Source organism: Pristiophorus japonicus, chromosome 3, assembly GCF_044704955.1.
Source record: "Pristiophorus japonicus isolate sPriJap1 chromosome 3, sPriJap1.hap1, whole genome shotgun sequence".
NCBI classification, from domain to species: Eukaryota; Metazoa; Chordata; class Chondrichthyes; family Pristiophoridae; genus Pristiophorus; species Pristiophorus japonicus.
In genome coordinates, this window is record NC_091979.1 from 262,724,241 (window position 1) to 262,746,381 (window position 22,141).

The 22,141-nt window shown below is 43.1% G+C and overlaps 2 protein-coding genes across 5 annotated transcripts in view; one reads left to right on the forward strand and one right to left on the reverse strand.

The window, feature by feature from the left end:
• ccdc186 (coiled-coil domain-containing protein 186) overlaps positions 1 to 22,141 on the forward strand; it is a 124,765-nt gene that overhangs the window by 86,270 nt on the left and 16,354 nt on the right. For 2 of the 3 annotated variants that reach the window (XM_070876599.1, XM_070876600.1), the window contains exon 15: positions 14,881 to 15,100. In XM_070876599.1, the coding sequence (XP_070732700.1) occupies positions 14,881 to 15,100 (220 nt within the window). Of the gene's footprint in view, positions 1 to 14,860; positions 15,102 to 22,141 lie in introns of those variants that run through there. The other variant, XM_070876601.1, reaches the window with a different exon arrangement.
• adrb1 (adrenoceptor beta 1) overlaps positions 1 to 22,141 on the reverse strand; it is a 96,738-nt gene that overhangs the window by 41,930 nt on the left and 32,667 nt on the right. The window lies entirely within an intron of this gene.

Consider the following 22,141-nt stretch of genomic DNA (forward strand, 5'->3'; position numbering starts at 1 on the left):
GTGGGGGGGTGGGAGGAAGTCACCATTGACCAGAAACTTAACTGACCCAGCCACATAAATACTGTTGTAACAAGAGCGGGTCAGAGGCTGGGTATTCTGTGGCGAGTGTCTCACCTCCTGACTCCCCAAAGCCTTTCCACCATCTACAAGGCACAAGTCAGGAGTGTGATGGAATACTCTCCACTTGCCTGGATGAGTGCAGCTCCAACAACACTCAAGAAGCTCAACACCATCCAGGACAAAGCACCCCACTTGATTGGCACCCCATCCACCACCTTCAACATTCACTCCCTCCACCGTGGCTGCAGTGTGTACCATCTATAAGATGCACTGCAGCAACTTGCCACGGCTTCTTCGGCAGCACCTCCCAAACCCGCCATCTTTACCACCTAGAAGGACAGAGGCAGCAGGTGCATGGGAGCACCATCACCTGCAAGTTCCCCTCCAAGTTACACACCATCCTGACTTGGAAATCGCCATTCCTTCATTGTCGCTGGGTCGAATTTCACAGGCATTCTCTGGGTAGAAGTTGGGCAAATAGCCCAACTCTCTGCCAACAAATGCCCATTTCTGTTAGATTCATACGATCTGTCAAGAGGATTCTTGACAGATCAGGAGTTCGAGGAGGCGTCGCTGAGGCGGAGCAGCAGAGTCGGGAGGCCTACAAAAGGCCCATCAGTCGGGAGGTGCCAGCGGGAGGTCGAGGAGGCGTCGCTGAGGTGGAGCAGCAGAGTCGGGAGGCCGACATCAGTCGGGAGGCGCCAGCAAGAGGTCGAGGAGGCGTCGCTGAGGCGAGCTTGTGCACCTGCTGCAGGGAGGCAAAAAAGAAATCGAAATGTGACGTCACAGCCAAGGGGGTACGTGATTGGCTGGTGATTGGTGAGTAGCTTTTTTCTTTTTCTTTTCTTTATCAATAAGTAACCTTTAGCATTGTTGCCAAATTAAGTTAATCTAAGGGTTAAGACATGGCAGGAGAGCTCGGACACATGTTATGCTCCTCCTGTACTATGTGGGAAGTCAGGGACGCTTCCAGTGTCCCTGATAACTACATATGCGGGAAGTGTATCCGCCTGCAGCTCCTGACGGACTGCATTGTGGCACTGGAGCTGCGGGTGGATTCACTCTGGAGCATCCACGATGCTGAGAATGATGTGAATAGCACGTTTAGCGAGTTGGTCTTGCCGCGGATAAAATGTACACAGCCAGATAAGGGAGGGGTGACCAACAGGAAGAGCAGTGGCAGGAAGGTAGTGCAGGGGTTCCCTGTGGTCATCCCCCCTGCAAAACAGATACACTGCTTTGAGTACTGTTGAGGGGGGATGACTCATCAGGGGAGAGCAGCAGCAGCCAAGTTCATGGCACTGGGTGGCTCTGCTGCACAGGAGGGCAGGAAAAAGAGTGGGAGAGCTATAGTGATAGGGGAATAGATGGGCGTTTCTGCGGCCGCAACCGAGACTCCAGGATGGTATGTTGCCTCCTTGGTGCAAGGGTAAAGGATGTCTCGGAGCGGGTGCAGGACATTCTGAAAAGGGAGGGTGAACAGCCAGTTGTTGTGATGCATATAGGTAAAAAACGGGATGAGGTCCTGCGAGACGAATTTTGGGAGCTAGGAGCTAAATTTTAAAAGTAGGACCTCAAAAGTAGTAATCTCAGGATTGCTACCAGTGCCACATGCTAGTCAGAGTAGGAATCGCAGGATAGCGCAGATGAATATGTGGCTTGAGGAGTGGTGCAGAAAGGAGGGATTCAAATTCCTGGGACATTGGAACCGGTTCTGGGGGAGGTGGGACCAGTACAAACCGGACGGTCTGCACCTGGGCAGGACCGGAACCAATGTCCTAGGGGGAGTGTTTGCTAGTGCTGTTGGGGAGGAGTTAAACTAACATGGCAGGGGGATGGGAACCTATGCAGGGAAACAGAGGGAAATAAAATGGAGGCAGAAGCAAAAGATGGAAAGGAGAATAGTAAAAGTGGAGGGCAGAGAAACCCAAAACAAAAACAAAAAGGCCCACATTACAGCAAAATTCTAAAGGGGCAAAGTGTGTTAAAAAGACAAGCCTGAAGGCTCTGTGCCTCAATGCGAGGAGTATTAGGAATAAGGTGGACGAATTAACTGCGCAGATAGCAGTTAACGGATATGATGTAATTGACATCACGGAAACATGGCTGCAGGGTGACCAAGGCTGGGAACTCGACAACCAGGGGTATTCAACAGGAAGGATAGACAGAGGAAAAAGAGGCGGGGTGGCGTTGCTGGTTAAAGAGGAAATTAATGCAATAGTAAGGAGGGACATTAGGCTGGATGATGTGGAATCGGTATGGGTGGAGCTGCGGAATACCAAAGGGCAGAAAACGCTAGTGGGAGTTGTGTACAGACCACCAAACAGTAGTCGTGAGGTTGGGGACAGCATCAAACAAGAAATAAGGGATGTGTGCAATAAAGGTACAGCAGTTATCATGGGCGACTTTAATCTACATATTGATTGGGCTAACCAAACTGGTAGCAATGTGGTGGAGGAGGATTTCCTGGAGTGTATTAGGGATGGTTTTTTAGACCAATATGTCGAGGAACCAACTAGGGAGCTGACCATCCTAGACTGGGTGATGTGTAATGAGAAGGGACTAATTAGCAATTTTGTTGTGCGAGGCTTGGGGAAGAGTGACCATAATATGGTAGAATTCTTTATTAAGATGGAGAGTGACACAGTTAATTCGGAAACTAGGGTCCTGAACTTAAGGAAAGGTAACTTCGACAGTATGAGGCGTGAATTGGCTAGTATAGACTGGCAAAAGATACTTAAAGGGTTGACAATGGATAAGCAATGGCAAACATTTAAAGATCACATGGATGAACTTCAGCAATTGTACATCCCTGTCTGGAGTAAAAATAAAACGGGAAAGGTGGCTCAGCCGTGGCTAACAAGGGAAATTAAGGATAGTGTTAAGACCAAGGAAGAGGCATATACATTGGCTAGAAAAAGCAACAAACCTGAGGACTGGGAGAAATTTAGAATTCAACAGAGGAGGACTAAGGGTTTAATTTAAGAGGGGAAAATTGAGTACGAGAGGAAGCTTGCAGGGAACATAAAAACTGACTGCAAAAGCTTCTATAAATATGTGAAGAGAAAAAGATTAGTGAAGACAAACGTAGATCCCTTGCAGTCGGATTCAGATGAATTTATAATGGGGAACAAAGAAATGGCAGACCAATTGAACAAGTACTTCGGTTCTGTCTTCGAAGGAAGACACAAATAGCCTTTCGGATGTATTGGGGACAGTGGCTCTAGTGAAAAGCAGGAACTGAAGGATATCCTTATAGAAACATAGAACATAGAAAATAGGTGCAGGAGCCCTTCTAGCCTGCACCGCCATTCAATGAGTTCATGGCTGAACATGAAACTTCAGTACCCCATTCCTGCTTTCTCGCCATACCCCTTGATCCCCCGAGTAGTAAGAACTTCATTTAACTCCCTTTTGAATATATTTAGTGAATTGGCCTCAACTACTTTCTGTGGTAGAGAATTCCACAGGTTCACCACTCTTTGGGTGAAAAAGTTTCTCCTCATCTCGGTCCTAAATGGCTTACCCCTTATCCTTAGACTGTGACCCCTGGTTCTGGACTTCCCCAACATTGGGAACATTCTTCCTGCATCCAACCTGTCCAAACCCGTCAGAATTTTAAATGTTTCTATGAGGTCCCCTCTCACTCTTCTGAACTCCAGTGAATACAAGCCCAGTTGATCCAGTCTTTCTTGATAGGTCAGTCCCACCATCCCGGGAATCAGTCTGGTGAATCTTCGCTGCACTCCCTCAATAGCAAGAACGTCCTTCCTCAAGTTAGGAGACCAAAACTGTACACAATACTCCAGGTGTGGCCTCACCAAGGCCCTATACAACTGTAGCAACACCTCCCTGCCCCTGTACTCAAATCCCCTCGTTATGAAGGCCAACATGCCATTTGCTTTCTTAACCGCCTGCTGTACCTGCATGCCAACCTTCAATGACTGATGTACCATGACACCCAGGTCTCGCTGCACCTTCCCCCTTCCTAATCTGTCACCATTCAGATAATAGTCTGTCTCTCTGCTTTTACGACCAAAGTGGATAACCTCACATTTATCCACATTATACTTCATCTGCCACGCATTTGCCCACTCACCTAACCTATCCAAGTCACTCTGCAGCCTCATAGCATCCTCCTCGCATCTCACACTGCCACCCAACTTAGTGTCATCCGCAAATTTGGAGATACTACATTTAATCCCCTCGTCTAAATCATTAATGTGCAATGTAAACAGCTGGGGCCCCAGCACAGAACCTTGCAGTACCCCACTAGTCACTGCCTGCCATTCTGAAAAGTACCCATTTACTCCTACTCTTTGCTTCCTGTCTGACAACCAGTTCTCAATCCACGTCAGCACACTACCCCCAATCCCATGTGCTTTAACTTTGCACATTAATCTCCTGTGTGGGACCTTGTCGAAAGCCTTCTGAAAGTCCAAATATACCACATCAACTGGTTCTCCTTTGTCCACTTTACTGGAAACATCCTCAAATAATTCCAGAAGATTTGTCAAGCATGATCTCCCTTTCACAAATCCATGCTGACTTGGACCTATCATGTCACCATTTTCCAAATGCGCTGCTATGACATCCTTAATAATTGATTCCATCATTTTACCCACTACTGAGGTCAGGCTGACCGGTCTATAATTCCCTGCTTTCTCTCTCCCTCCTTTTTTAAAAAGTGGGGTTACATTGGCTACCCTCCACTCGATAGGAACTGATCCAGAGTCAATGGAATGTTGGAAAATGACTGTCAATGCATCCGCTATTTCCAAGGCCACCTCCTTAAGTACTCTGGGATGCAGTCCATCAGGCCCTGGGGATTTATCGGCCTTCAATCCCATCAATTTCCCCAACACAATTTCCCGACTAATAAAGATTTCCCTCAGTTCCTCCTCCTTACTAGACCCTCTGACCCCTTTTATATCCGGAAGGTTGTTTGTGTCCTCCTTAGTGAATACTGAACCAAAGTACTTGTTCAATTGGTCTGCCATTTCTTTGTTCCCCGTTATGACTTTCCCTGATTCTGACTGCAGGGGACCTACGTTTGTCTTTACTAACCTTTTTCTCTTTACATACCTATAGAAACTTTTGCAATCCGCCTTAATGTTCCCTGCAAGCTTCTTCTCGTACTCCATTTTCCCTGCCCTAATCAAACCCTTTGTCCTCCTCTGCTGAGTTCTAAATTTCTCCCAGTCCCCAGGTTCGCTGCTATTTCTGGCCAATTTGTATGCCACTTCCTTGGCTTTAATACTATCCCTGATTTCCCTAGATAGCCACGGTTGAGCCACCTTCCCTTTTTTATTTTTACGCCAGACAGGAATGGATAATTGTTGTAATTCATCCATGCGGTCTCTAAATGTCTGCCATTGTCCATCCACAGTCAACCCCTTAAGTATCATTCGCCAATCTATCTTAGCCAATTCACGCCTCATACCTTCAAAGTTACCCTTCTTTAAGTTCTGGACCATGGTCTCTGAATTAACTGTTTCATTCTCCATCCTAATGCAGAATTCCACCATATTATGGTCACTTTTCCCCAAGGGGCCTCGCACAATGAGATTGTTAATTAATCCTCTCTCATTACACAACACCCAGTCTAAGATGGCCTCCCCCCTAGTTGTTTCCTCGACATATTGGTCTAGAAAACCATCCCTTATGCACTCCAGGAAATCCTCCTCCACCGTATTGCTTCCAGTTTGGCTAGCCCAATCTATGTGCATATTAAAGTCGCCCATTATAACTGCTGCACCTTTATTGCATGCACTCCTAATTTCCTGTTTGATGCCCTCCCCAACATCACTACTACTGTTTGGAGGTCTGTACACAACTCCCACTAACGTTTTTTGCCCTTTAGTGTTCTGCAGCTCTACCCATATAGATTCCACATCATCCAAGCTAATGTCTTTCCTAACTATTGCATTAATCTCCTCTTTAACCAGCAATGCTACCCCACCTCCTTTTCCTTTTTTTTTCTATCCTTCCTGAATGTTGAATACCCCTGGATGTTGAGTTCCCAGCCCTGATCATCCTGGAGCCACGTCTCCGTAATCCCAATCACATCATATTTGTTAACATCTATTTGCACACTTAATTCATCCATCTTATTGCAGATACTCCTTGCATTAAGACACAAAGCCTTCAGGCTTGCTTTTTTAACACCCTTTGTCCTTTTAGAATTTTGCTGTACAGTGGCCCTTTTAGGTGGGAAATTGTGTTAGGGAAATTGATGGGATTGAAGGGCGATAAATCCCTGGGGCCTGATAGTCTGCATCCCAGAGTACTTAAGGAAGTCGCCCTAGAAATAATGGATGCATTGGTGATCATTTTCCAACAGTCTATTGACTCTGGAGCAGTTCCTATGGACTGGAGGGTAGCTAATGTAATACCACTTTTTAAAAAAGGAAGGAGAGAGAAGAAAGGTAATTATAGACCGGTTAGCCTGACATCAGTAGTGGGGAAAATGTTGGAATCAATCATTAAGGATGAAATAGCAGCGCATTTGGAAAGCAATGACAGGATCGGTCCAAGTCAGCATGAATTTTTGAAAGGGCAATCATGCTTGACAAATCTTCTGGAATTTTTTGAGGATGTGACTAGCAGAGTGGATAAGGGAGAACCAGTGGATGTGGTGTATTTGGACTTTCAAAAGGCTTTTGACAAGGTCCCGCACAAGAGATTGGTGTGCAAAATCAAAGCACATGGTATTGGGGGTAATGTACTGAAGTGGATAGAGAACTGGTTGGCAGACAGGAAGCAGAGAGTCGGGATAAACGGGTCCTTTTCAGAATGGCAGGCAGTGACTAGTGGAGTGCCACAGGGCTCAGTGCTGGGACCCCAGCTCTTTACAATATACATTAACGATTTAGATGAAGGAATTGAGTGTAATATCTCCAAGTTTGCAGATGACACTAAATTGGGTGGCGGTGTGAGCTGTGAGGAGGATGCTCAGAGGCTGCAGGGTGACTTGGACAGGTTAGGTGAGTGGGCAAATGCATGGCAGATGCAGTATAATGTGGATAAATGTGAGGTTATCCATTTTGGGGGCAAAAACACGAAGGCAGAATATTATCTGAATGGCGGCAGATTAGGAAAAGGGGAGATGCAACGAGACCTGGGTGTCATGGTTCATCAGTCATTCAAAGTTGGCATACAAGTACAGCAGGCGTTGAAGAAGGCAAATGGTATGTTGGCCTTCAAAGCTAGGGGATTTGAGTATAGGAGCAGGGAGGTCTTACTGCAGTTGTACAGAGCCTTGGTGAGGCCTCACCTGGAATATTGTGTACAGTTTTAGTCTCTTATCTAAGGAAGGACGTTCTTACTATTGAGGGAGTGCAGCGAAGGTTCACCAGATTGATTCCAGGGATGGCTGGACTGACATATGAGGAGAGACTGGATCAACTGAGCCTTTATTCACTGGAGTTTAGAAGGATGAGAGGGGATCTGATAGAAATGTATCAGATTCTGACTGGACTGGACAGGTTAGATGCGGGAAGAATGTTCCCGATGTTGGGGAAGTCGAGAACCAGGGGACACAGTCTAAGGATAAGGGGTAAGCCATTTAGGACTGAGATGAGGAGAAACTTCTTCACTCAGAGTTGTTAACCTGTGGAATTCCCTGCTGTAAAAAGTTGTTGATGCTAGTTCATTGGATATATTCAAGAGGGAGTTGGATATGGCCCTTACGGCTAAAGAGATCAAGGGGTACGGCGAGAAAGCAGGAAAGGGGTACTGAGGTGAATGATCAGCCATGATATTGAATGGTGGTGCAGGCTCGAAGGGCCGAATGGCCCACTCCTGCACCTATTTTCAATGTTTCTGGGTTTAGGCTCATGTGCATGCCTAAACCCGGAACTTGCGGGGCCCCTACGGGCGCGTACGCGCCTGTAGGGGCTGCAAATTCAGCCCCATTATCTAGATCCGTGTGAGAAGATACAAGCTTCCTTTGAAAATGGAGACCCAAGAGGCATGCATGATGGGATAAAGAAAGCAATAGGTCCTTCAGTCAAGAAGATTGCATCATTGAAATCCATTAATGAAAATATCATCCCTGACAGAGTCAAAGAGAGTAATACTGCATTGAATACTTCCATAAACATTAATCACACAAAACTACTGTTTCTAAAGCAGCATTAAATGCGATCCTCAGGCTTCAGATCACCGAGGAGCTAGATTATAGAGCCGTCTATAAATGAGCGTGAACAGACCATCCCCTTCCTAGCATTAGGAAAGGCTGCAGGAAAAGAGAGAATTCCAACCAAGTACTGAAACATGGAGAAGGGATTGTGCTGAAACTCCTGCACAATGTCTTGATTGCCTGCTGGAAGGGTACCACAAGCCATGAAAGATGCTAACATCATTCTGTTGTACAAAACCAAAACAGATTGAACTGATGACATGTAAGGATATTTCCCTCCTTAGTGTTGCAGGCAACACATTCGCATGGGTCATTGTTAAGATTACAAGTAGTTGTTGGGCGTGTTTGTCAAAGAATCAGTGCGGCTTCCATAGATCAACCATGACATGGTCTTTTACTAAGACAACTGCCTAAGAAAAGTGTCCGGAACAGGGCAAATGTCTTTACATGGCCATTATAGATCTTCCATGGGCCTTTGACCTGATCAGTAAAGGGTCTTTTTCAGTTGCTGGAGAGAGTTGGTTTCCCTCCTGTCCTTGTCTGTCTGATTCGGTCCTTCCGTGATGGTATGAAGACTGCAATCCAGCATCTGACGGCTTGGAAATCCATAGCGATGTCAAACAGGCATTTGTTTTGACACCAACGCTCTTTTGGTATATTCTTCTCACTGGTACTTTGCTATGCTTTCTCATCTAGTGCCAAAGTTGTAGTACTCTGTACAAGATCAGATGGAACACTCTAATATCTCATAGTTGATGACAGAACTCCTTTTCACTGATGATGAAGGGCTCGTTGCACACTGAAGTGGAACTTAATTTTGCAGTAGCTTGTCAATAACTTCTAATAAATTTGGACTAACCATCAGTCCTAAAGAAAACAGTGACATGGTGCAAGATTTGTTGACGGCACCAGAAGTTTCATAGCTAACACCATGCTAGAAGTTGAACTCCAGTTCAGCCACCAAGGTTCAACGGTATTCGATAACTTATCTCTAGATGACAAGCTAAGATCTCGCATTGTAAAGGCAGCAATCACATTCGGTCAATTGACTAAGCATGTGCGGAATAATAGGAAATTATCATTGAACACCAAGATATAGATATACTCATTGTGTGCCTGAGGCCAGGACAAACCTATCTGGCATGAGAGAAGGCTAAACTGTTTCTACGCCCACTTTCTTCATTGTATTCTAAATATCAAGTGGCAAGATAAAATTCCTGACACTGAAATACTTGAAGCTAAATTGCCAAGACTAATAACTCTTCTCAAACATAGACACCTCTGATACCTTGGTCACCTATGTCAGATTGAAGATGGACATATCCCAAAGGATCTCTTGTATGGCGAACTTGCAGATGCGTCAAGGTCACTGGGACAACCTAGGCTCGGGTTCAAAGAGGGATTTGTAAGCCTTTTAACGTTAATAATGCAAACTAGGAAGATGTGGCTAACAACAGGCCTCACTGGAGGGCTGCTTTGCAGTAGAGTGGACAAGGGAGAACCAGTTGATGTGGTATATTTGGACTTTCAGAAGGCTTTTGACAAGGTCCCACACAAGAGATTAATGTGCAAAGTTAAAGCACATGGGATTGGGGGTAGTGTGCTGACGTGGATTGAGAACTGGTTGGCAGACAGGAAGCAAAGAGTAGGAGTAAATGGGTACTTTTCAGAATGGCAGGCAGTGACTAGTGGGGTACCGCAAGGTTCTGTGCTGGGGCCCCAGCTGTTTACATTGTACATTAATAATTTAAACGAGGGGATTAAATGTAGTATCTCCAAATTTGCGGATAACACTAAGCTAGGTGGCAGTGTGAGCTGCGAGGAGGATGCTATGAGGCTGCAGAGTGACTTGGATAGGTTAGGTGAGTGGGCAAATGCATGGCAGATGAAGTATAATGTGGATAAATGTGAGGTTATCCACTTTGGTGGCAAAAACAGAGAGACAGACTATTATCTGAATGGTGACAGATTAGGAAAAGGGGAGGTGCAACGAGACCTGGGTGTCATGGTACATCAGTCATTGAAGGTTGGCATGCAGGTACAGCAGGCGGTTAAGAAAGCAAATGGCATGTTGGCCTTCTTAGTGAGGGGATTAGTCAGGGGCAGGGAGGTGTTACTACAGTTGTACAGGGCCTTGGTGAGGCCTCACCTGGTGTATTGTGTACAGTTTTGGTCTCCTAACTTGAAGGACATTCTTGCTATTGAGTGAGTGCAGCGAAGGTTCACCAGACTGATTCCCGGGATGGCGGGACTGACTTATCAAGAAAGACTGGATCAACTGGGCTTGCATTCACTGGAGTTCAGAAGAATGAGAGGGGATCTCATAGAAACGTTTAAAATTCTGACGGGTTCAGACAGGTTGGATGCAGGAAGAATGTTCCCAATGTTGGGGAAGTCCAGAACCAGGGGTCACTGTCTAAGGATAAGGGGTAAGCCATTTAGGACTGAGATGAGGAGAAACTTCTTCACCCAGAAAGTGGTGAACCTGTGGAATTCTCTACCACAGGAAGTTGTTGAGGCCAATTCACTAAATATATTCAAAAAGGAGTTAAGATGTAGTCCTTACTACTCGGGGGATCAAGGGGTATGGTGAGAAATCAGGAATGGGGTACTGAAATTGCATGTTCAGCCATGAACTCATTGAATGGTGGTGCAGGCTCGAAGGGCCGAATGACCTACTCCTGCACCTATTTTCTATGTTTCTATCAAAGAGGTTGGAGAGGTGACTTGGAGAGAAGGAAGAGAACAGAGCAAAGCACATCAGGTTTCAGGGGTCAATTCTGCGAGGGCTTCATCATCTGACCCTGTGATTTATACCTGCACCACCTGTCGCTCGGGAATTCAGCCACTTATGTTGCAGCAGAGCAAAGTAAATTAACCGATCTGGCACTGACACCATCATCTTTTGAGACAGACAGCTGCCATACACACATTCTGCTGAATCGGAAGGATCATTTCCCCCTTTGTATTCCAACCCGCTTGAGATGAAAGCTAACATTACATTCAGCTTTTTCATCGTACCTGTCTACTAGCTTTTAGTACGTTGTGTACATGGACACCGAGTTCCTTTGCTCCTCCCACAGCTTCTAATTTTTTGATTTTAAGTAAATATTCCGATTTAACTTTCTCCGATCCAGAGTGGATGATCTCACACTTCCTCACATTGAATTCCTTCTGCTGCAGTTTTGCCCATTCACTTAACCTATCTGTGCCCCTTTGTAACTTCCTGCGCCCATCTACACAACTTATTATGCTTCACAACTTGTCATCTGCAACCTGAGATATACAGCGCTCCATTTTTTCATCCAAGCCATTAATATACATGGTGAAAAACTGAGGCCCCAATACAGATCACTGTGGAACACCACTTATCACATCCCGCCAATCAGAGACTTGTCTTTATCCGTATTCCTTGTCTCGTATCTCCCAACCAATTATCAATCTGTCTCAACAACAATTTGTATTTATAAAGCACCCTTAAAGTAGTAAAACATCCCAAGGCACTTCACAGGAGTGTTATAAAACACATGGTTGTCTCCAATTCCGTGTGCTTTTATTTTTGATGATGTCTTCTGTAGAATCTTAGTAAATTCCTCTTGAAAGTCCATAAAGACAATATCCACAGACACTCCCCTGTAAACCATGCCATTGACATCCTCAATAATTACAAGTAGATTAATCGGACATGACCTACCTACTCTTCACAAATCCATGCTGACTCTTTGATCAGCTCATGCTTGTCCAAATGCTCAGTCACTCTGCCTGGTGATAGATTCCAGTAGTGTCCCCACAACTGATGTTAAACTGACAGGTTTTTAGCTGGTCTGGTTACCTAGTTTCTCTCTCCCTCAAATAATGGAGTGACATTTGCAATTTTCAGTTCATAGACGCGAGAGCTTTGGAAAATTACGACTTGAAGCATCTGCAATTTCTTCACTTATTTTAACAATCTGGAGTGGAAACCATTAGGTTCCCAAGATTTTTCTATCTTGTCAAATTATTGTCCCAATTCCCATTTGTCCAAACAATGTTTCTCCCCGTGACATGTTTAGGTTCCCTTATATCGCTGGTATGTCCTCTTTCTCCACTGTGAAAATAAATACGAAGTACTCATTTAACAAGTCTGTCATTTCTTTATTGTCCATTATAGTCTTGTTGGTAACTGTCTTCAATGGACCATATTCCCCATTACCACTGTCTTTGAATATATTTATAAAAAGTTTTGTTACCTTTGATATCCCTTGCAAAGTTTTTTTTTTTCATATTCCCTTGTTGCAGCTCATTACTTTCTTTGTAATGCTTTGTTGATGGATTTCCACTTTTCCTTGCATTTGTGCAAGCTTTAACTTCATACTATCTCTTCTCATTTGTTGACTATGATTGTTTAACTACATAAGTGGAGCCGTAGCCTTTTAAGGGTAAGTACTGGTTTTGCATCATACCAAATACTTCTTTGAATACTACCCACTGTTTGTAGGTTTACCTATTAACATTCTGCCCAGTATAATGTGGTCAATTGATTTGTTTATCCCTCCGACATGTACCTTAAATTAAAACCTTGTTTGTGACTCCCTTCTCCCCCTCAAACCTAATATCAAATTTAATCATGTTATGGTTATGATTCCTAAGAAGTTTCCTGACCATCAGATTGTTAACTAATTCTAGTTTGAAACATGAATTTTTGAGGTGATTAAGAAATTTATTTGTGATCGAAAATGAAAATATTTTTGAATATGTATAATCCTGGTAATTACAAGTTGGCTGTCTTAACAGGCATACTAGGGAAAATGCTCATTTGTAGGATCCTGTAGAATGCCATCAAGCATTTAAAGAACACTGCTTCAAAGGGAGTAGTCAGCATGGTTTTATAAATAACAGCCCATAGCTTAAAAACATACTAAAGTCCTTTGAGGGGGTATCTAAGTTAGTGGACAAGGACATTCCAGTAGATATAATTGCCTTGGATATTTAGAAGACATTTGTAACGGTTCTCCTTGTGAGCCATAAGGAATTTTACGTCCCATTGAATACTCAACATATTGTTTAGAAGGCTGAGAACTGGCTTAGCAACAGAAGACCAGTTGTGATAAATGGAAAATGTTCTGCCTGGGGAAACGTTAGCCAGCAAAGTTGTTGGGGTAAAAGGAAGATGTCTCTCCCTCGAGGCAGACTACCTGATATAGGTAATTGACACCTCACCCTTCGCCCTCTGTATAACGACCATGGAATCAAACAAACAAAACCTTAGGTTCACCAGCTTTATTTCGAGCAAATGCAAGGGAAGATTCAACGGTGAAACTTTCAAAATACAAAAGATTTCAAGTATAATTTATACAGATTTTGGAGAAGAGCTACCCACCTCCAAAATCATCGATAGGTCTATTGCTATCAGCGGAGTTACATTGATTTGTCGCCTCTTATCAGACTGGCTGAGTGGTACATACAATTGTCCATCTCCCATCATATGTTAATTGTGTTTGTTCTGTGATTTGCACTTTGCCATAGTCTATATAACGCCTGAAGTAACTGTTCCAAAAATACTGGCTTTCTTATCTTTTCCTCAGAAACTTCTAATCAAAATTGGAACTGCTAACTTCTGCTGTTTCATTATGTGTTACTAAGGTTAAGGATGATTTAACCATACAGATTTAATTGCTATCGGTGTGCTATACTTACTTAAGCTAGTGTTACATACAATAGGCAATTATTCCTCAGACCCTCGTAATACTGATTAGTTCACTACCTTCAGCATTATGTTGTGATCACCTATCTGTCTGCTCTTTGCCTGCTACAATTCTATATCCCTTACAAAAGTCAACAGGCATCTGTTCTGGGACCTTTGCTATTTAAAGTATTTGTGAATTATATGGAATAAGATGCCTGTTGTAGCTGTATGTAAAATTTGTTGATGATGCAAACCTCTATGGGTAAATAGAAAATTTTTTAGATTTGGCTATCTTCAGAAAAGTTGGATCAATAAAATGAATGGGTTGAGATATGGCAGATGGATTTTGTGAATAAATATAGGTAATGCTTTTCGGAAGAAATAAAACATATATATAAGTTTTGAGGGAGGGGTGATCCACCTAAACTAGTTTTAAAAGAAATAAATACAAAAAGAAAGGGTCTTATTTCACTTATTTTTACTAGAGTAAAGAAGTTTGAGGGGAGACAGATCTTCAAAATAATGAAAGGTAAACAAGCTACTTATTTACCTTAACCATAGGACTAGAGATTATAAGTATAAAATCTGCAAGCCTCGAGCAAAATTGAGAGATAAGAAAAAAAATGCTCCACTCCCATGGGATAATCGATATGTAGTACAAACTCTGAGAAAATAATTGATTTGGGGTCATTTTAGGGCCTTTTCAAAAGCATTTGGAGTGGGTTTGAGGGTTATAGGAATACTTGAGTTTGTATCTTTGCTCAAGTTTGCTTTTTCTGTGAAGATTGGGAAAGGGAATTCGTGTTCCCTAAAGTAGGGGAATCAACAGGTGATGTGGGAGAGCAGTCCATTATAGATTTATCGATTTTGGAGAGCAAGCTTTATGGGCTGAATAGCCTGTCTTGTGGATGTTCTTGTGTGGTTCTGTAAACCAGATTTTACATTATCAATGACAAACAATACATTTGTTAATATTTCTGCAACCATTACAGAAATATTTTCTCTGATGCAGAATCATTCAGACTTATGTTCTGAGGGAAGAATCTGGTGCCCTGTCCTCAGAAGCATCTGATTTCAATAAGGCCCAGTTGAGTCGACGTGGAGGAATCATGGCTTCACTTTACACATCACATCCAGCGGACAGTGGACTAACAATGGAGCTCCTATTGGAAATAAACAGGAAGTTGCAAGCTGTGCTGGAAGACACATTGTTAAAGAATATAACACTTAAGGTAGGTCATAGGTTGTGTGAATGTAGAGTTCTCATCCGAAAAAAAGATAAATGATTATTCTATTCATCTAGAATATAAACTGCAAGGATTGGATTGGACTTGACTGCAATGCACTCTATGGCTGACTGGTCTGTGACACACTGTCTGCATATGCATATGAAGAATGGTCACTGCACACAGTACCAGTGGTGGCCATCACCTGTGGAATTGTACCCTATAAAAAGTTGTGAAAGGGAGAAAAATCTAGGAAGAGAAATACTTGAAATATGGTACTGGCGCTTAAGAGTTACTCAAAGAATGGATAAGCGTTTTATATAGCTGAATCAAAAATGTTATGAAAGGTTAGAAGAAATTGGACAGTGAGAGAAACAGTGCCCTCATTTAAGTGTGGACCTGAGTGGCACAAAGAAAAAGATACTAGTAACTGTAAATAGACAATAAAGTATGTTTATATAGCAGCTTTAATATCGTGAATGCTCCAGAGTACTTCAGAGTGTAAAATGACATCTGACAGAAGAATTGGAGAAGGTGACCAAAACCATGGTCAAAAGGATGTTTTCAGGAAGGTTGAGAGTGAGGTAGTAAGGCAGATGGGTTTAATCAGAGGGTTTCAGTGCAGGACCCAAATAACTGAAGGCTCTAACACTGGTGCAACAGAGGGAGGGATAGAGGCCAACGTTGGGTGAGGGAATAAGCCATTACACAAGATGTGTTGGGAGTCAAACCAAGTGTGGAAGGTATCATGTAGGTGGAAGAGGAAGTAATCGTTTATCATGTCGAATGCTATGGACAAGTAGAGGAGAACAAGAAGAGATTACACTCCTCGTTTGAAGTCACAATGGATTTTGTTGGCCAGGGAGTTTAGAGATAAAGTAGTAGATGATGCAGAGGAGATTTATTGGAATGGTACCAGGGATGAGGGAGTTCAGGTATGTGGGATTTTTCTCCTTAGAGCAGAGAAGGTTTAATCGAGGTGTTCAGAATTATGAAGGGTTTTATTAAGAGGAAATAAAGAGAAACCGTTTCCACTGGCAGGGATGGAGGTGTGGGGTTGGTTACCAGAAGACACAGATTTAAGTAATTGACAACAGAACCGGAGGGGGGTTGAGGAGAATTTTTTTTTCTGCAGCGAGTTATGATCTGGAATGCACTGCCTGAAAGCAGATTAAATAGTAACTTTCAAAAGGGAATTGGATATATACATGAAAAGGAAGAATTTGCAGGGCTATGGGGAAAGAGCAGAGATGTGTGATTAATTAGAAAGCTCTATTGAGTCAGTACTGGCACGGTGGGCTAAATGGCCTCCTTCTGTACTGTATGATTCTCGAGAGGAGGGTTTTTCCTCTTTTGAAGCAAGCACCACCTTGTTGATGCAGATTTAAAGATTGTGGTGTTAAAGCAAAGAAACAATAGTTTGGAGCCTGTTTGCTTGTGCAGGCACTGTTCTGTGGTGATTTCCCCAGCTTTTAGCTGTAGAGTAGCCACTAGGAATAATTCCATTCATTTGTTGTACAGTAAAGCTCCAAGCTAATTCTATGTTTTAGTCTTCAGTCCCAGCTCCACTTTTAGTTTTCCAATTATACACTCTTGTGTGAAAAATCAGAGATTTCTGACCATTGATATGATTTGTCTCATTCTTCGAACTGAAATTTCCATGTGTGAAAGTTTCATCTCGCATATCATTTGACTCTCTCAACCCAGTGGCGTTGAACCTATCTGGATTTAAATGTGTTTTATTGCCCATATTGTGCAAAAATGGTCTTGAAGGTACATGACAATGGAGAGAGAGTATGGCAGTGGGAATAGTTTTGCACTATTCGAGCAAACAGCCAGCATAGATCCAATAGGCTGATTAGCCGCCTTCTGTGCTATAAACCTCCTGGTTCTTCCGGTCAAGAATCTGGCCAAATGAACAATCTCCATCATGACTACCTCTCCATAATAGATATGCAATTACATTTTATCTTATAGAAGCAAGCCATACTGATTTATACAAAAGTTTCTATTTAGTATTGGCACATTTAGCAAGGTCTTTTGAAAATGTAAAATAGTCGAAAAACTTGGTAAGATCAGATTGAGTTCGCCTCATCTAGTTCACCTCATTGCCTAGTCCACGAACAAAAAGCTTTATTTGTGGAATACGTACATTTGGTGAAAAAAATCAAAAACTGACTAAAAGAAGTAAAAATTGCCAGGTTTGAAGAAAAACTAATATTCCATGAACAAAAAGCTTTATGTACATTTGCTGCAAAAAAATCAATCTGTCACATGAGTAAAAATGTAAAAAAGGTGGTGGAAGCAGGTTCAATAGTCACTTTTAAAAGGGAATTGGATAACTGCTCATGATGCGATCTCATCTGCACTGCGGAGACTGTTCTGCAAACTCCTCCGTTTATATCCACGTTTGATCCATACCTACGCTCAGTATTTGGGTCATTTATTCAGTTCTTCAAATGTTATTTTTGCTTTTACTCTTTCGGCAGTACTAAGATTTCTAATGGTTAAACCTGTGGCTTTGCCATTTTTTCAACAGACTAAATGTTAACTACTAAGATTCCTTTTGAAAAAATTGCTCATCTAACCAAAAGAGAATATGACTGGAGGACATAGGGGTCCAAATTTTGCGGTTGAAATAATGGTGAGGCTAAGCGCTCTACTTAAAGTGTAAATCGTACAGCTGACCTCCAGCGATCACACATGCGCAATTAAACGCAGAAATCAGGAAGCAGCTATCAGAGTTGCCCTGCTCCTCCAGAAGCTTCGCTACATCGGGTTTGAAACGTGGAACGGCATGAAGTTGCAGTACTTGTGATAAATACACTAAATTCTCCAGAAAAAGTTAGGGCATGTCCATTCCAGTGTAAGTACATTTTTAATGATGTGATAAGTATTAGTTACTGCTGAACAACCTCTCTGGCACCGAATATTAATTTTTACAAGTCTCATTCCTTCAGATTTTAATTATTGGAGATTTTTAAAAATAAATACTTTTTTTAAAAAAAAAACTTTTTTCTGTCTCTTCCATCTCTCTCAATCTCATCTTTCTTTCCCGTTCTTTATTTAAGGAGATACCCAATTGCTTGCCCTGTTCGCACAGATACAAAATCCCCTGTAGAGGGCGATGTGCCAAGATGGCGTTCTAATCACAACAAGTTCCAATGCAAAACCCCATTAAAAAGTCTGACAAGTGTAAGTGTAATAAACGCCTGCCGCTGATCATTCGCCGCTGTACGCAAAATCCGGACAATTCAACACTTCTCGCCTGTCCGCCATTCAATAAGGTCATGGCTGGTCTGTATCCTAACTCCATCCACCCGCTTAATATCCTTGACTAGCAAAATCTGTTGATCTCAGATTTAAAATTTCTAATTGAGTTAACATCGTAGGAGAAAGTTCCACTCTTCTTCCATCCTTTGAGTGAAGAAGTGTTTCCTAACTTCGCTCTTGAATGGCCTGGCCCCTTGTCCTAGACTCTGTCACCAGCAGAATAATATTCTCCGTTATCTACTCTACATATTCTTTTCAAAATCCTAAAAAATCTCTATCAAATCACCCCATAACCATCTATATTTCGGAGACAACGAGCCTAGTTTATGTAATCTCTCCTAATCTAACCCTTGGAGCCTTGGTAACACTCTGATGAATCTACACTGCACTTCTTCCAAGGCCAATATATCCTTTCTAAGGTGCAACATTCTACACTTTTAAATCCAATGAGAGAATTAACACACTCCAGCATGTGGTATGGTACTACTCTGTTGTGAATCAGGACAATCCTTGGTTTTCCAACCCTGCTGAAGCACCAGAAGTTTATCTCTATTACAGGATTTAATTCTCCACAATACAGGCTGGCAAAATGGTGCAGGAGGGAGGGCTTCAGATTCCTGGGCATTGTGACCAGTTCTGGGGCAGAATAGACCTGTTCAAGATGCATGGGTTGCATCTCAATAGAGCTGTGGCTAAAGTCCTCGCGAGGAGGTTAACAAGTGCTGTGGGGAAGGGTTTCAACTAATTTGGTAGGGGAGTCGACAGCAAGATGAAACATTTGAGAGAGAGAGAAGCAAGTTCCACGAGGCCTGGGCGACATGAATAGCACTAATGTAAAGAATAGTTCAGAAATTGCAGGGATCAGATGGATGCATGTCTAAGATGGGTTTGGAGTGCATGTGCGTAAATGCAGGTAGCATGGTAAACAAGGTTGGTGAGCACAATTCACCACATGGGACTATGGTATAATGGCAGTGACAGAGATCTGGTTTAAAGAAGAGGTGGATGGGGAACTTAATATTCTTGGCTGCAATATATTCAGGGGGAGGCAGGATTGATCAAATAAACTATTACAGGACTAGAAAGGGATGCTGAAGAATTAAAGACTGAATCTGTTTCGAATTAATGAACAATAGAGGAGCTATTACGCTACTGGGTGTATACTATAAGCCACCAAATAGTGGGAAGCAGAAAGAGGAGCAACTTTGCAGGCAAGTTACAGAAAGATACAAGAACTAGAGTAGGAATAATGGAGGACTTCAATTATTCCAATTAAGAATGGGATAGTAACAATGTAAAGGGCTACGGGTGGAGGAATTCTTGAAATGTGTGCAAGAGAACTTGCTTGATCAGTTTGTTTCCAGCCCAACGAGGAAGGAAGCAATGCTCGATCTGGTAGTGGGGAATGAAGTAGAGCATGTTTCAGTGAGGAAGCATTTGGGGAACAGTAATCAAAATATCATCAAGTTTAGAATAGTTATGGAAAAGAACAAGGAACAATCAAGTGAAAAACTACTCAACTGGAGGAGGGATCATTTCAATGAGTTAAAAAGGGATCTGGCCCAAGTGGATTGGAATCAAACATTGGTAGAAAAACAGTAACTGAACAATGAAAGGCCTTCAAAGAGGAGATGGTTCAGGTACAGAGAGACATATTCTCATGAGGGGAAAAGGAAGCATGTCCAAAGCTAGAGCTCCCTGGATGACTAAAGATATAGTGATTAAAATGAAACGGAAAAAGGAGGCTTATGACAAAAATAAGGTTGATAATACAGTCGGGAAGCAAACTGAATACAGAAAGTACAGAGGAGATCTAAAAAATGGAATAACAAGGGAAAAGAGAGATGATGAGAATAGATTAGCGGCTAACATAAAAGGGACCCAGAAGTCTTTTATAAACATATAAATAGTTAAACAGTAGTCAAAGCCTCCTTGATGAAGTGTAACATCCCCACCGGCACCTGGGCATCCCTGGCCCAAGACCGCCCGAATTGGAGGAAGTGCATCCGGGAGGGCGCTCAGCACCTCGAGTCTTGTTGCTGAGAGCATGCAGAAACCAAGCGCAGACAGCGGAAGGAGGGTGCGGCAAACCAGGCTCCCCACCCACCTTTTCCTACAACCACTGTCTGCCCCACCTGTTAGAGACTGTAATTCCCGCATTGGACTGTGTAGCCACCGAAGAACTCACTTTTAGAGTGGAAGCAAGTCTTCCTCGATTTCGAGGGACTGCCTATGATGATGATGATGGGACCGATTAGGGACCTGAGATCTCCTGTGGAGGCAGTGGCATGGATGGAATGCATTCTAGGTTACTGAGGGAAGTAAGGGAGGAAATTGCAGAGGCTTTGTCCACAATCTTCCAGTCCTCCTTGGATATGGAGGTAGTGTCAGAGAACTAGAGGATTGTAAATGTTACACCCCTATTCAAAAAAAAAAGGGGATAAACCCGGCAATTACAGGCCAGTCAGCCAAATATCGTGGTGGGTAAACTTTTTGAGACAATAATTCGGGAAGAAAATAATTGGCATGTACAAATTATGGGCTAATAAATAAAAGTCAACATGATTTGTTAAAGGCAAATCATATTGGACTAACTTGATTGAATACTTTGATGAAGTAACGGAAAGGTTTTTTTTTTATTCGTTCCTGGGATGTGGGCATCGCTGGCAAAGGTCCTTGCCTAATTGCCCTTGAGAAGGTGGTGGTGAGCTCCTTTCTTGAACAGCTGCAGTCCTGTGGTGAAGGTACTACCATAGTGCTGTTAGGGAGGGAGTTCCAAGATTTTGATCCAGCGTGAATGAAGGAACAGTGATATATTTCCAAGTCAGAATGGTGCGTAATTTGGAGGGGAATGAAGTCTGGAGCCGAGGTTATGCTGAACCTTTATAAAACACTGGTTAGGCATCAGCTGAAGTATTGGCTGAAATTTTCTGAGGTCCATGCGGGCGCGATTGGAGGCAGGTCAGGAACCTGCCGTCATCCAGCCCCCACATGCCTTTCCCTTGAGCGTATTTGCCGGTGCAGCAGCAACCCGACCGGCAGAGAAGCGAGCCACCTAATTCAAATCATTAACAGGTAGTTGTCATTAACAAAAAAATTTTTAGCCTACCTTTTGAATTTCCCTGCTTGCCCACTGGATTCACGCAACTCAGGAACCATGTCTGTCAGCCTGAGGCGGGAGTTGAGTGGCCATTGGTTCAGCTGATTAGATGACAGCATGAAATGGACTCTAAAGCCTCCCACCTCACAGCTGGTCCATTCCTCAGGCATAAGCTGTTGATGACTGCATTCCCAGCACACATTTAGCTTTCTCATGGCTGCAAGTGTTCCCAGCAAAGTCACCATCCAGTTTTACCTCATTGTTACAACCTATCACACCATTTACAGCTTGCTCCTCTGATCTCTTCTTGACCTGCCATCTATTCCATCAGCAAGGGTGGCGTTTATACTATGTCATCTTGGTCCTCAGAATCAGACCACGATGAGCCCCAACACCAGCAGCAACAAGCACACTATCAGCACCAACAACAACACCATCAACCTTCTCCTCAACTACCTGATGCTGCACAGGATAGAGAGCATTAGTGCAGGGCTGACCGCACCGGAGGAGATAGCCCCAACACAGGGGTATACAGGCAGAGGATGAGCTGCTTCAACAAGACTGAGTAGCTGTGCCAAAGGAGGCTCAGGTTATCATGGAAGATCGCCGTAGACATTTGCACATTGCTCGAGCAAGACCTGCAGCCCAGAGGAGCTGGTGGACAGGCCTTACCA